This window comes from Lycium barbarum, chromosome 8 (genome assembly GCF_019175385.1).
Source record: "Lycium barbarum isolate Lr01 chromosome 8, ASM1917538v2, whole genome shotgun sequence".
NCBI lineage: Eukaryota > Viridiplantae > Streptophyta > Magnoliopsida > Solanales > Solanaceae > Lycium > Lycium barbarum.
Window position 1 is genome coordinate 85,064,712 of NC_083344.1, and position 11,592 is coordinate 85,076,303.

Genomic DNA, 11,592 nt, shown 5'->3' on the forward strand with positions numbered 1-11,592 from the left:
CGGAAATGATGACGGATTGGTATATGGACCTTGCGAGTTCCCCATGGGTCACGATTCATAGTATTTGTACGTGTATGTACCGGCTGATGGAAAAAGGCATTGCATTGCATATCATATTATCTCATTGGTTTCCTGTCTGTTTGACATACTTGAATTGTTGTCTGGTGTACCTTAAATGTTTATTTGAATACTTGATGGACTTAACGGTTTAGAGGCTTTTACCTAGGCTTGTAACTTGAGATTATTATACTTATTATGATCATTATGATGGACTAATAGCAGTTTAGTGTGGAAGTAATATTCGGAAGACCAACCCTCGTCTCCGTTTTCGTTAGGGTCGGTCGACGATGTTGCTGAGTACATGTTGATTTCTCGTACTTACGCTACACTTGCTGCACCTTGCAGATTTGGTCCCTAGTTCGAGTGGAGAGCGTGATCTCACTTTCCGTTGAGGAGCTATCTAGGAGGATCCGGGGTGAGCTACCAGCCGATTCATAGCACTAGATTCCCTTTCCTATTTCACTTTCTGTCCTTTGTTTCAGATAGTGTATTTCATACTTCTTCAAACTTGTATTCGCATCTTAGTAGTTCTTGTACTAGTGACACTAGATTTTAGGGGTTGTATCACTTTCCTTATGTTTTATGACTATTGGCTTTATTAAGACTTTAAAATGACTTGTATGATTTCTTTTCCGCATTAAATTCCTTATTAAATTGTTTAACGGGTTGGGGATGGCTTACCGACTTGGTGAGAGTTGGTTCCTTCACAGCCTAGTAATTTGAGTCGTGACAAGAGGTGTATGATCCATAGATATAACAACTTCATTCTGGAGTTAGATTTATTGCTCATCAGTAATATGCTAAATAATAAGACCACCAACCAGAAATTGAGGGTTAAAAGTGAAGAAATTGTAAAGACCCTGAATCAAGAAAATTCTTCATCAGTATTACTCATTGCTTTAGAGAAGCAAATAAAGTTACATATTTCTTGGTCTGGCTACAACCTTGGAGGAAGGCGCATCAGTTATCTATCTCTTTAAGAGCTTCCAACACAAGATAAAGGTTCATTCAACTTGATAAATGGACGCTACCTAGCATCCAAATTATGTACGACAAAGCTAACTTTTTTATGAGCTAATTAATCTGTATATGCTTAGAAGAAAGTAGATTTTGTATGGGATATTTCTTCCTAGCTGCTTCTTTTTGTCATCTGTCGTACATTTGAGGTAAGACAAAGGGTGTGTTTGGAATGGAGGATTTTCAATTTTTTCATGTTTGATTGGTCAAATATTTTGAAAAACATTTTGTCCTAGGAAAACAAGTACTTTAAAAATGAAGACCCTAATGAAACTAGGAAAAATAAGTGGCATTCTAAGCTCTTTGTCTTCTCTCCATCCTTCCAACGCCCCAACCCTCACCCCTTGACCATCCCTCCCTCCACTGCCAGCCCCGAACCCCCACTCTGCACCCCATCCCAACCCCCATAGTGTTTTGTTAGATTACATATATAAAATGCTCTGGGTTTAGTTTTTTTTTTTTTTTTTACTTACTTACCAAACACTAAAAAATAAGTAAGAAATTCACTAGTTTTTCAATAACATTTCCTTCTTTCTCATGATTAAACAGAATACTTTTCTCCAAAATCTATCTTCCGAACAGTATAGTGAAATTAAATAAACCTATTTGCTCTCAATCAGATAAGAAAGAATTTAGGTACATTGCAATTGCGCGAAAATATTCTCAAGCACTATATGTTGTAAAAACAGAAATAGTACTATTGTAAATTAAATAAGAAGTTCATATAATCAATAAAATAAGAATTTATGGTAGCACTCATTAGCAAATGATCCATTCATAAATCACACTTAGAAGTTTTAGACAACATAATAAGTAGCACCACACTTCATAAAATACACTAAAGAGGCTCACACACTATCATATGACCTAAATTGAACATAATAAACATACTTATATGTTCATGTCTAGTTCAAACTCCAGATAAAAGTGAAACTACTCCATCATCATTATTACATCTCCTTACCAAATTAACTAGATGCTTCACTATAAGAATAGCTTATGTAGTGAGCATATGTTAGAACTGGAATATCTCATTTTGTACAGTTATTGGGCATTGAAAGTCAGTCATGTTAGTCACGGTATATTGCTCATCTATCTGCAAAATAGCCAATGAAAAGAAAAAGGCTTAATTATAAGATGACTATTATCAATTAGAAAAAAGAAAAAGAAAAATTCAAATATGTGGATTTCCAAATATCTTTGTTGTCTTACCTTATCCTGTAAATATTTGTTTGCAGCTTCCAGTATCCCTTCCTGATAGAAAGGTGATAACATTTTTAGTAATTAAACTAATTGAAGGATGCAAGAAACAAGTGCGACAACTAAATACTAAGCCATAATATGTTTAGCTAAGCCCATAAATTTCATTTCATATTAGAACAAAAACAAACTCCACTAATTACACGTTCAAGTAGCATAACAACTCAAGTTATTCAGCATATCATGATTTACATTTGGAATGGCTTTTTAAACTTGTTTTTCGTAGTCTTCGCCTTCCCGTCCTATATAAATGATTTTTAAGGATTGATACACCCCTAGGTTAATTAAGAAGGTTATTTGACTAAAAGACCTTTTATCCTTTCTCTTTAATCTACGCAAAGGAAAATATAAAGAAATGTTAAAGAGTTCTTAGAAATTTGTTTAACCCTATATTAGACGAGGATAATTTTGAAAAAAACATAATAGCTTCTTAATTTTTTAAGAAGTTACATAATACTAATACTCTCTCTGTCCCAATTTATGTGGCACAGGATAAGATTTCGTAAGTCAAACCTTTCTGTTTTGACCGTGTATTTGGATATGAATTTTTTAAAATAAAATTTACATGCTTGAAAACTAGGTAAAATTTACTATATATTACATAATTGACAATTCAAAATATTTAAAAAAACATATGAGTAAATGACGGTCAAAGAAAAGCTCGTTTGAATCTTGAAATCCGAAAGGTGCCATGACGGTGGGAGTAGTAAACTTTTTTCCGATACATTATGCACTGTAATAAAAGCTGGATATTGCCTAACCTTATTCTTCAGCAGCTGGATCTCTTGAAACATGATATCCATCTGCAAGATAGTTTTAGAAAATCAAAAAACTCTCAATTCACATAAATAAAAGTAGACTAGATAATGTTGATTTATAACTAGCGTTTTCATGAAATTATTACCTTTGCCGAACGAATATGATACATCCAAATTTCAAGGTACCTTTCAAGTGAATGCAATTCATCCAGTGTCATTGTTCCAGCGGCTCCCCCATACATGTAGCTAAGGAGACATTTTTGGATAATTAAACTTTATATCATTATTGACGAAGAAGATTAAGAAAACAAAGAGAAAGAACTAATAAGTTGAATAACACTTAATTAATTATAATTATACTTCAACATACAGTCATCAAAGTATTACCAATTTCAATTCAACCCAAAATGCGCCCTTCTCTTTTTATTTTTTTATTTTTTTGAGACAATTTTAAGGAACTAATTGAAGAGTAAAGAAGATATATGCATACATTGTCATGATCACATACTAGCTTGATGTTATTGATAGTTCGAAGGAAAATAGATACTAGTCAATATCATACCTGAACTATAATTTTTTTGTTCACGCTCTAACTACCCGTCGTTTCCTTTTTCTACATGAACTATCACCATTTATGTATTAAAATACAACTAGTTGATAGTTCATGTTGAGAAAAGGAACAAGTGATAGTTAGCCTATTAACTCGAAGAAAAAACCAACCTATTTATTAGGGTAAATTGGACCTCCTAATTAACTCGTTCTACTTCTCCCAACGACGGAAACTATACAACTTGACTTTCAAGGAATCTTTTCTGAATAAAATAATAAAATTTGATTTCAATCATTTGATACTTGCTAGGTATGCCATTAAAATTTAAAAGGTCATTTTTCATATATTCTCAGGATTTGAACTTGAGACTATTGATTGAGGGTAGAGGGCTAGAGGGTGGTATGCTATTCATTCCCCACAAACACCCATTAGAACTTTTTGTAAAGGTAAAACCATTGATACTAAACGCATTAATTTAGACAAAACTGCAGATTTCAATTAGTACTAGAATACAGATATTTAATTCGTAACACAACTTTTAGGAATTAGTAGAGATACTTCGTTCAATGTCATCTATAAAGAGAAATTAGTTAGATTGAGGAATGATAAACATATATACCTTAAGCCTTTCTGGAGTACGTCAATCTCATTCTTCAGCATGTTGATCTCCTCTTTTGGGTCCTAAAGAATATATTGTTCATTCATTACTAACATATAAGAAAAACTGTCATCTTATTTGAATGGAATATTTATTTCTAATACAACTTCGCCAGAAAGCAGTACACCTTAGCATAAAAACAAATTCTTTATGGCATTCAAATTTTCATTTAGACGAGGTAGTACTGTTCATAAGTTAAGTGCATGACTTTTCAGTTTTACTTATTTTTGCTAATTTCTCATTGCCCAGCAATTAAAAATTTTAAAAACCAGAAATTTCTTGATGAAAATTACAGCAGCAAATAACAGAAAAACAAAAAAGTATATATATGTGTGCGTATACATGCATGAATTTTCACAACTAGGCTCATCTCTTGCAGTTCTCCTTTCTTAATTATTACCAAGATATTTTCCCTAACAGAAAAAGTAAGAAGTAAATATAAGCTTTAGAACGATAGCTTTCTCTACTTTTACAGTTCTAGTCACATTTTCTAAAGCATATTAAGCTTTACAAAATGAATAATTAAGAAGTATATAAGCTTTAGAACGATAGCTTTCTCTACTTTTACAGTTCTAGTCACACTTTCTAAAGCATATTAAGCTTTACAAAATGAATATAAGCAGAATGTGAATAACGACAGCCATTTATTTTGTTCTCTTTTTCCTCAAAACCAAGATTTTCTTTTTTTTTCTTTTTCTGGAGGGTACCTTTATGAGTAGATAGTTTTCTAGTCAAAAAGCAAGAAATACAAAGGAAGGGATCCTCACTTATTACAAAAAGATTAATATGCTTTTTAAATTTCATGGTTCCAGTTCGTGACACTTAACGTGATAATGCAATTAATCACAAGGAAGTCACAAAGCATGAAGCATCCCCTGCAGTTTTGTCTCCTAAAAGTGAGTATATGCCTGAATTAAATATTGTTATCTTCACCCATTGGACTGAATATATATCTTATTTTGCTAATCACTTTCCATGTGTCAAAATGCAAAAGTGTATCACTAGAAGCAGCATCTGATGCTAAAATTGACATTACAACGAGAGTTTAATTAGCCTGACATGACGTGTATAAAATATTTACACATTCAAATTAGTAGAAAATATACTTATGTTATAAGAAAATTTATGTACAAAAAAATAAAAAAAATTGGTAACTAGAAAAAAAATTTAATAATTAACCACCTATAACATGTTACACTAAACTAATAAAGTAAAAGAGCTTCTTTATCGTATGGATTTAACTTAAATCCTTACAAACTAGTATTACTCACTGATCTGCTCATTGATTCTTTTTTCTTATATGCCCCTTATTGTTTTTCATGAATTAGAGATGATCCACTGAAAAATAAAGAGCGTCTACATCAACTCCACAAAAGTGAAAAAGAAAACATTTAACATCTAAAGTGAAAAACAAAACATTTAACATCTTTTTTAGAGTTTCCCCTTCATGATCAGGTTTTGGGATTGGGCTGTGGGGGTTATCATAAATATGACAGTTTTATTCTTAAGATTTACCAGAGCTTGTTTATCTTTGGCTTCCTCAGCCACCTCAGCTCCCCTGGTTGACTTCAGGTACTTCTCAATCAGACCTTGCATGGTTCTTTCATCATAAAACACAAAAATGAGAAATTAAGAGAAAAACAAAACTTAAAAACTAAAGGATAAGAGCTACAGTAAGATTTTAGGAATAATATAAAAATAATAAAAGTGCAAACCAATAAGCTAGTAATACTTTTATTATCTTGTTATGCATGCATATTGAATTACTCAATACTGAAATAGGCATGATTTTCTACGGTCGAATCCATTAGAACGCTACCGAAAATCTGGAAAATAATTCGCGACAAACACATTTTCGACAAAAAATCTCTTGGAAATTTTGCATGTTTTCAATAGTGTCTTATAAATTAATATTTAATTTTGCGTTTCATTGTGAAATGACAATAGAAAGAATTTGAGTATTCATGGACTTGTTTCGATTCATAAAACTCTTTAGTTGCCAACTAGTAGTTGTACATGTTGTGATTTTTGGAGAATGATAAGGATATTCACATACATGTATATGTTATATTGCACTATGCATAAAGAAAGCGAATACAAAATTTAGAGACTAGAGAGACAGTACTGAGTTTAAAGCGAATTCAATTTATATTAAAGTGGTTGAACACACTTACTGCACTACACGTGTACTTAAACAGAGAAACTATATCGGATACAGTAACTTATATGATGTGTATATGACTTTTAGTCCAATACAGGCAAGACACAAAATACATATTTATACAATTAGGTTTCTTACAAGGTAAATATTATAGGTAAATCTCTACGATAAACATTAATTGATAATCTGATAATTATAAAATAGAGATAATAGTAAAAAACACACTTGAACTCCCCCAACTATCAGCCGTTCTATTTTTCTATCTGAACTATCACCATCTATATATTAAAAAACACCTATAGTTGAGTAGATGGTAATAGTTTAGATAGGAAAAGGGAACAACTGATAGTTGGCTTAGTTAAATTCGAAGTGTTAATACATAGATGATGATAGTTCAGAAAGGAAAAAGAAAGAACCGATAGTTGACCTACTCAGTTTCAAGGTGTTTTAATACATAGGTGATGATAGTTCAGGTAGAAAAAGGGGAACAACTGATAGTTGACCTGGTCAGTTTCAAGGGATGTTTTAATACATAGATGGTGATAGTTCAGGTAAGAGTAAAAACTGGTAGTTGGCGTAATCAGCTTCGAGTTGTGTTTTGATACATAGATGATGATAGTTCAGATAGGAAAAGAGAATAGTTGTTATCGACGTATCAAGTGGAACAGTTGCTATCGATAATAGTCAGTTTTGAGGTGTGTTTTAGTATTCGTTATCGATGGTTAAACTTATATATACGTCTACGTACGTAACATAAAAATCATGTCTAGAAAGAGAGGTGTACCCTTTGGTGGCGAGTTCATAGAGCTTTCCATGAGCGGAGAAAATGAATAAGCCAATTTCAGCATCGCACAAAACGGAAAGCTCCTTCGCCTTCTTAAGAAGCCCTGCTCGGCGTTTGCAGAAGGTCACCTGTCGATGCACCGGGTTCTCTATCCTCTTCATTTGTACCTTTCCACGAGCCATTTCTTAATTTCTTTCTGAATTCAATCACAAATTAGCTAAAAGTATTTTTTGAGTGTTGTTGGCTGCTTCTTTGCAGACAACCTCCCACTAGTTTGAACTAGCTTCGAGGTTGTTGCACTACTCTTGTTATTATCTACTTAGTTTAGTTGCTTAGCACAACTTCACCTCTTCTTCTCTGATGTTTTCTTCCCTTTTATACATCCTATTTTGATTCTTAATTCTCTTCCGCTGTTTTCCACACACTAGCTATTAAACAATAACACTACTTAGTTGGCACTCAGTACCTTTCCACATCACTACGAATCTTAATTATGTTACTCTATGGTAAGTACTATTGTACATCCTATTTTTTCATATTGCATACCTAAGCAATTTCGTCGCCAACCGCTTAACAACACCTGGTGAATCTTGATGTTATTAATTTTGTTGCTTAAAGACAACAGATATCTTTAGTACGGAAAATAGTTGTGTCACATGATTATTGGCTTGGTATAAGAGATTGTAGTTTGGAGGCTAATGTAAAATTTTGAACACCCACCCACCCACCCACCGAACCCCCACTTTTTTTCCTCTCTTGAAGCATGGGTTCTTTCCCTTTCCTCTAAAGTACGGATTCTTTTATTAACAAGAAAAATTAATACCAAGTTGTTCCTCGAAGAAAAACTTAATCCAAAGGTGTTCTATACTAGCAGAATATATAATTTGTTGATGTATTTAATTAGATATTACTAGTGTACAAAGTAAAGAGAATTGATGTTTTCTCCGTCTGGTAAGATAGGTCAGGGGTCGAGGCTACTAAATACTCAAGTATAAGAGGTATTTAGGATATATATGAAAAGTTTAGATGTGCGTTAAATAAATTATGCCAAGTTTAGAAGGGTAATATTGAGGTATTTTAGCTACAGAGAATTGAACTTGATCTATGACAATTTTGGTCTGGTTCACCTATGCTCTTTGTGTTTTGCCTCATTCTTGTATAATAAAGTCAACTCACTAGGATAGAAGAGAAGAGACATGCCAGTTGAGCTTAAGGGATTAATTGCTATGGACATGTGGGGTTTTCCTTTGTTCAGGATTTAGAAGACTACTAAGCGAACTTTTTTATTGTATTCTTGAAAATATTCTCAAGATTTCTATGTAAATATTAGTGGTGATTGGTAGGATAGTCAAAGTAAATGGAACTACTTCCAAATTTCACTATTTGAACATTCCCATGTATGTTCAAATCAGTATACATGGAGGAGTCCTCCAAATCAGTATAGATCTAACTATCTGGACATGATAGGTACACTTCTTTTTCATGCGTCATATTGTAAAGGAGTGAGTATGTTCAATTGTCACTTAGGATGTGAAGAGGTAAGGTTTGTATATGTGTATATATATCATTAGTATAAGGAAATTTTTATACTATTAAATTATGTTTAAATATTGTAAAAGGTAACTTGTCTTATTTTTAATATTACAAATTTCATATTTTAAGGCGCCGTTTGGACATGGTTTGAAATCATGGTTTGAAACCATGTTTGGACATGCAATTTGGATATTTTAAGGAGTATTTTCTCTTATAGAAATAAAAACCCCCAAGTTGTGAAAACTATCAAAACATTCTCAATTCTTATACAATCTTACCAAATGAGTAAGTCATAGTTCATAACAAAATTAATATGCTAATTCATAACAACCGGTTCAAAATTAATACTAGAAGTCCTTTCTAAAAATACAACATCAATTGATCAAATTTTACAAAATTAAAAGGTTGGTAGACATAAATAAAATTTGGTGGAAGTTAATGAGATTGGTAAATGATTGATGGGTAATTGTTAAAAATATCTACATCTTTTTTTACAAAATATAAACTTATGAGTTAAATTTTATATTTAAAAAAATTAAAACCATGATTTCAAACCTCAAATCATGCCTTTTTGGATGATTTGGGATTTGAAACCATGATTTCAAACCATGATTTCAAACGCATGTCCAACAACTAAGAAGGCTTATCTATAAAAGATATGATTTTTCCCGAATGACCTAATCAATCTTATAAATAAAATACTGAAAATGACGATGTATATCCCACCCAAAGATTTCATTTTGGAATTTGGGTGGTTCCAAAAAAATAAAATAAAAAATACTAGTGGTGATAATTGAAAAGAATTGGCAGCTCCCATCAGTACTAAAAATCATATGCTCGAAAACACGAAAAACAAAAATCCACCACCAAGCTTTATTAGATAGTATCCAAGTGACCACCCAAATTATAGGAGAAAATTATGTGTGGGTCAGTGCTCAACCTAGTCAGCATCAACTGCTTTTTCATGTGCATCCCAACTATTTATCAACCAATGAGCTGCCCAAATATGTCGGAATCACATTTCCTAGGACAACTTATGACTTCCACCAATGGCCTTCACACTTTGCCCCCCTCTCTTAAATATAAAATATAATATACTAAGTTATAAGTATGCTATTAGGGTTTCCTGACCTTTTACTTTCATCTCTAAACTAGAACAATGTCTTTCTCTCTTCTCCCCACCCCAAAAAACACATCCTTCTGATCATAATGTTTACTAGTAGGCTTTTATGCCTTTGGTTACTTTTTCGAATCAAGCTTCAAACGGTGCCCTTTTTACCTTTTGATGATAAACAAATCCATTAAATGGTCAAGTCAGAAAAGGTGCAAAAATGCATAACACTTGATTATGAAGGATGGAATCTTGTCAAATCAAACATGGGCACCCAATAAAGAAAAAAAAATACAATATGTAAAATGACAAAAAGATAATATGTGATCTTCCTCTTCACATCTTCATTGGCTGCATGGAGAATGTTTATGCACTTGGCACGTGTATATTCTGATATAAAAATGAATCTCATTCCCAAATGGAGGATCTTTTTGTGATTTATATTTTTGATAATTAATTAATATAAAGCTTTTGATTCCAAAATCTATTGCTAAAATAGTACTATAATGTAAAACAAAGGACTAAAGTTGGAATGCATAGAGAACTTCTATCGTGGATCATTTTTATATGCTGAGACAATAAAGAACCTCGGTGTCTAGTGAGGAGGTGTTGAAAGAAGCGTTCAATAAAGACTAAAACAAATTGGTCACTAGATGAATACTATCAGCACCTCCATGCAAGTTGTGCTGGAATATTAGAACACCGTTTAATGGGAAGCCATTGATGGAATTCAAGAAATATTCCATGATTCGAAAAGGATTTAATTTGTAATATTACACTTAATTCAATCTTTTTGTTCTTTCGATTTGATTTCGTAAAATTAATCCAACAACTTGGGCATTCACCTCTCGTGGTAACAGGGGATTTGACATTAACCCCTAACTTATTTATTAATAGACAAAATGAGTATAAAAAGGACACAAAACCAAAAATCCCGAATAAATATGCATAAATAACAACATATCCTTAGACTTAATACTTTAGATTCTTAAACATCCGGACAAATCACTCTGAGTACAAAGAGACTGTCCAGAAAATCTGGTATGAAGAAGTTTTTGGTAATCCTATGTACACCCTCCACCAAAAGATAAAAAAGACTTGCAAAGCCCTGAGTTCTTGGTCTAGGGAAGATTTTAGGGATATCTATGAACAGCCCAAGAGGCTAGAAGCTAGGACGAAAGTGTTGGAAGAAAACAATGTTACCAACAATACTGAGTAGAACAGAAGAGAACTTTCCAAAAGCAGGGCTGAATTTACTAGATTCCTTAAACTCCAAGATTCCATTCTTAGATAGAAAGCAAGAATAAAATGGCTAGAAGAAGGGGATGCCAATACTGCCTACTTCCACAACACTATCAAAGAAAGAAGGAAAAAAATTGAACATCGGGAAAATTACGGCTGAGCAAGATCGATGGCTTGAAGGGAACGATATAATTGTAGGCTGTTAGATACTACCAAAATCTTTTCTCTCAAGATAATGGTAACCCTGACTATAGCCCAATCAATCTCCTTCCAAGATGCAATATAGAAGAAGATGATGACAGGCTCAGCTCAACCCCTTCCATTCAATAAATTAAAGACTGTGTTTTCTCACTTGATCCTGACAGTGCTCTAGGGCCTGATGGCCTTAGTGGATTCTTCTATCAAAGTTCTTGGGATATTATTGCTCTAGACCTCCACAGAGCTATAACAGCGTTTTT

The 11,592-nt window shown here is 32.8% G+C and overlaps 1 protein-coding gene across 1 annotated transcript; it reads right to left on the reverse strand.

Moving 5' to 3' along the window:
* Positions 1-1,836: 1,836 nt before the first annotated feature.
* Positions 1,837-7,601, reverse strand: LOC132606260 (agamous-like MADS-box protein AGL12). The gene is made up of 7 exons (XM_060319676.1): positions 7,249-7,601; positions 5,819-5,903; positions 4,265-4,326; positions 3,242-3,341; positions 3,099-3,140; positions 2,290-2,331; positions 1,837-2,173 (listed from the first exon to the last, which is right to left on the reverse strand). Exons 1-7 carry the CDS (start codon positions 7,428-7,430, stop codon positions 2,093-2,095), a joined length of 594 nt encoding a protein of 197 aa, XP_060175659.1. The 5' UTR covers positions 7,431-7,601; the 3' UTR covers positions 1,837-2,092.
* Between the last annotated feature and the right edge of the window lie 3,991 nt (positions 7,602-11,592).

What these genes read in the sequence shown, in the direction of transcription:
- LOC132606260 (XM_060319676.1), bottom strand. Translation starts at nt 7,430, where the DNA reads ATGGCTCGTGGAAAGGTACAAATGAAGAGGATAGAGAACCCGGTGCAT. An exon ending in GTACTCCAGAAAGGCTTAAG is followed by an intron (nt 3,342 to 4,264) that starts GTATATATGTTT and finishes ATGTCTCCTTAG; the next exon opens with CTACATGTATGGGGGAGCCG. An exon ending in ATCATATTCGTTCGGCAAAG is followed by an intron (nt 3,141 to 3,241) that starts GTAATAATTTCA and finishes ACTATCTTGCAG; the next exon opens with ATGGATATCATGTTTCAAGA.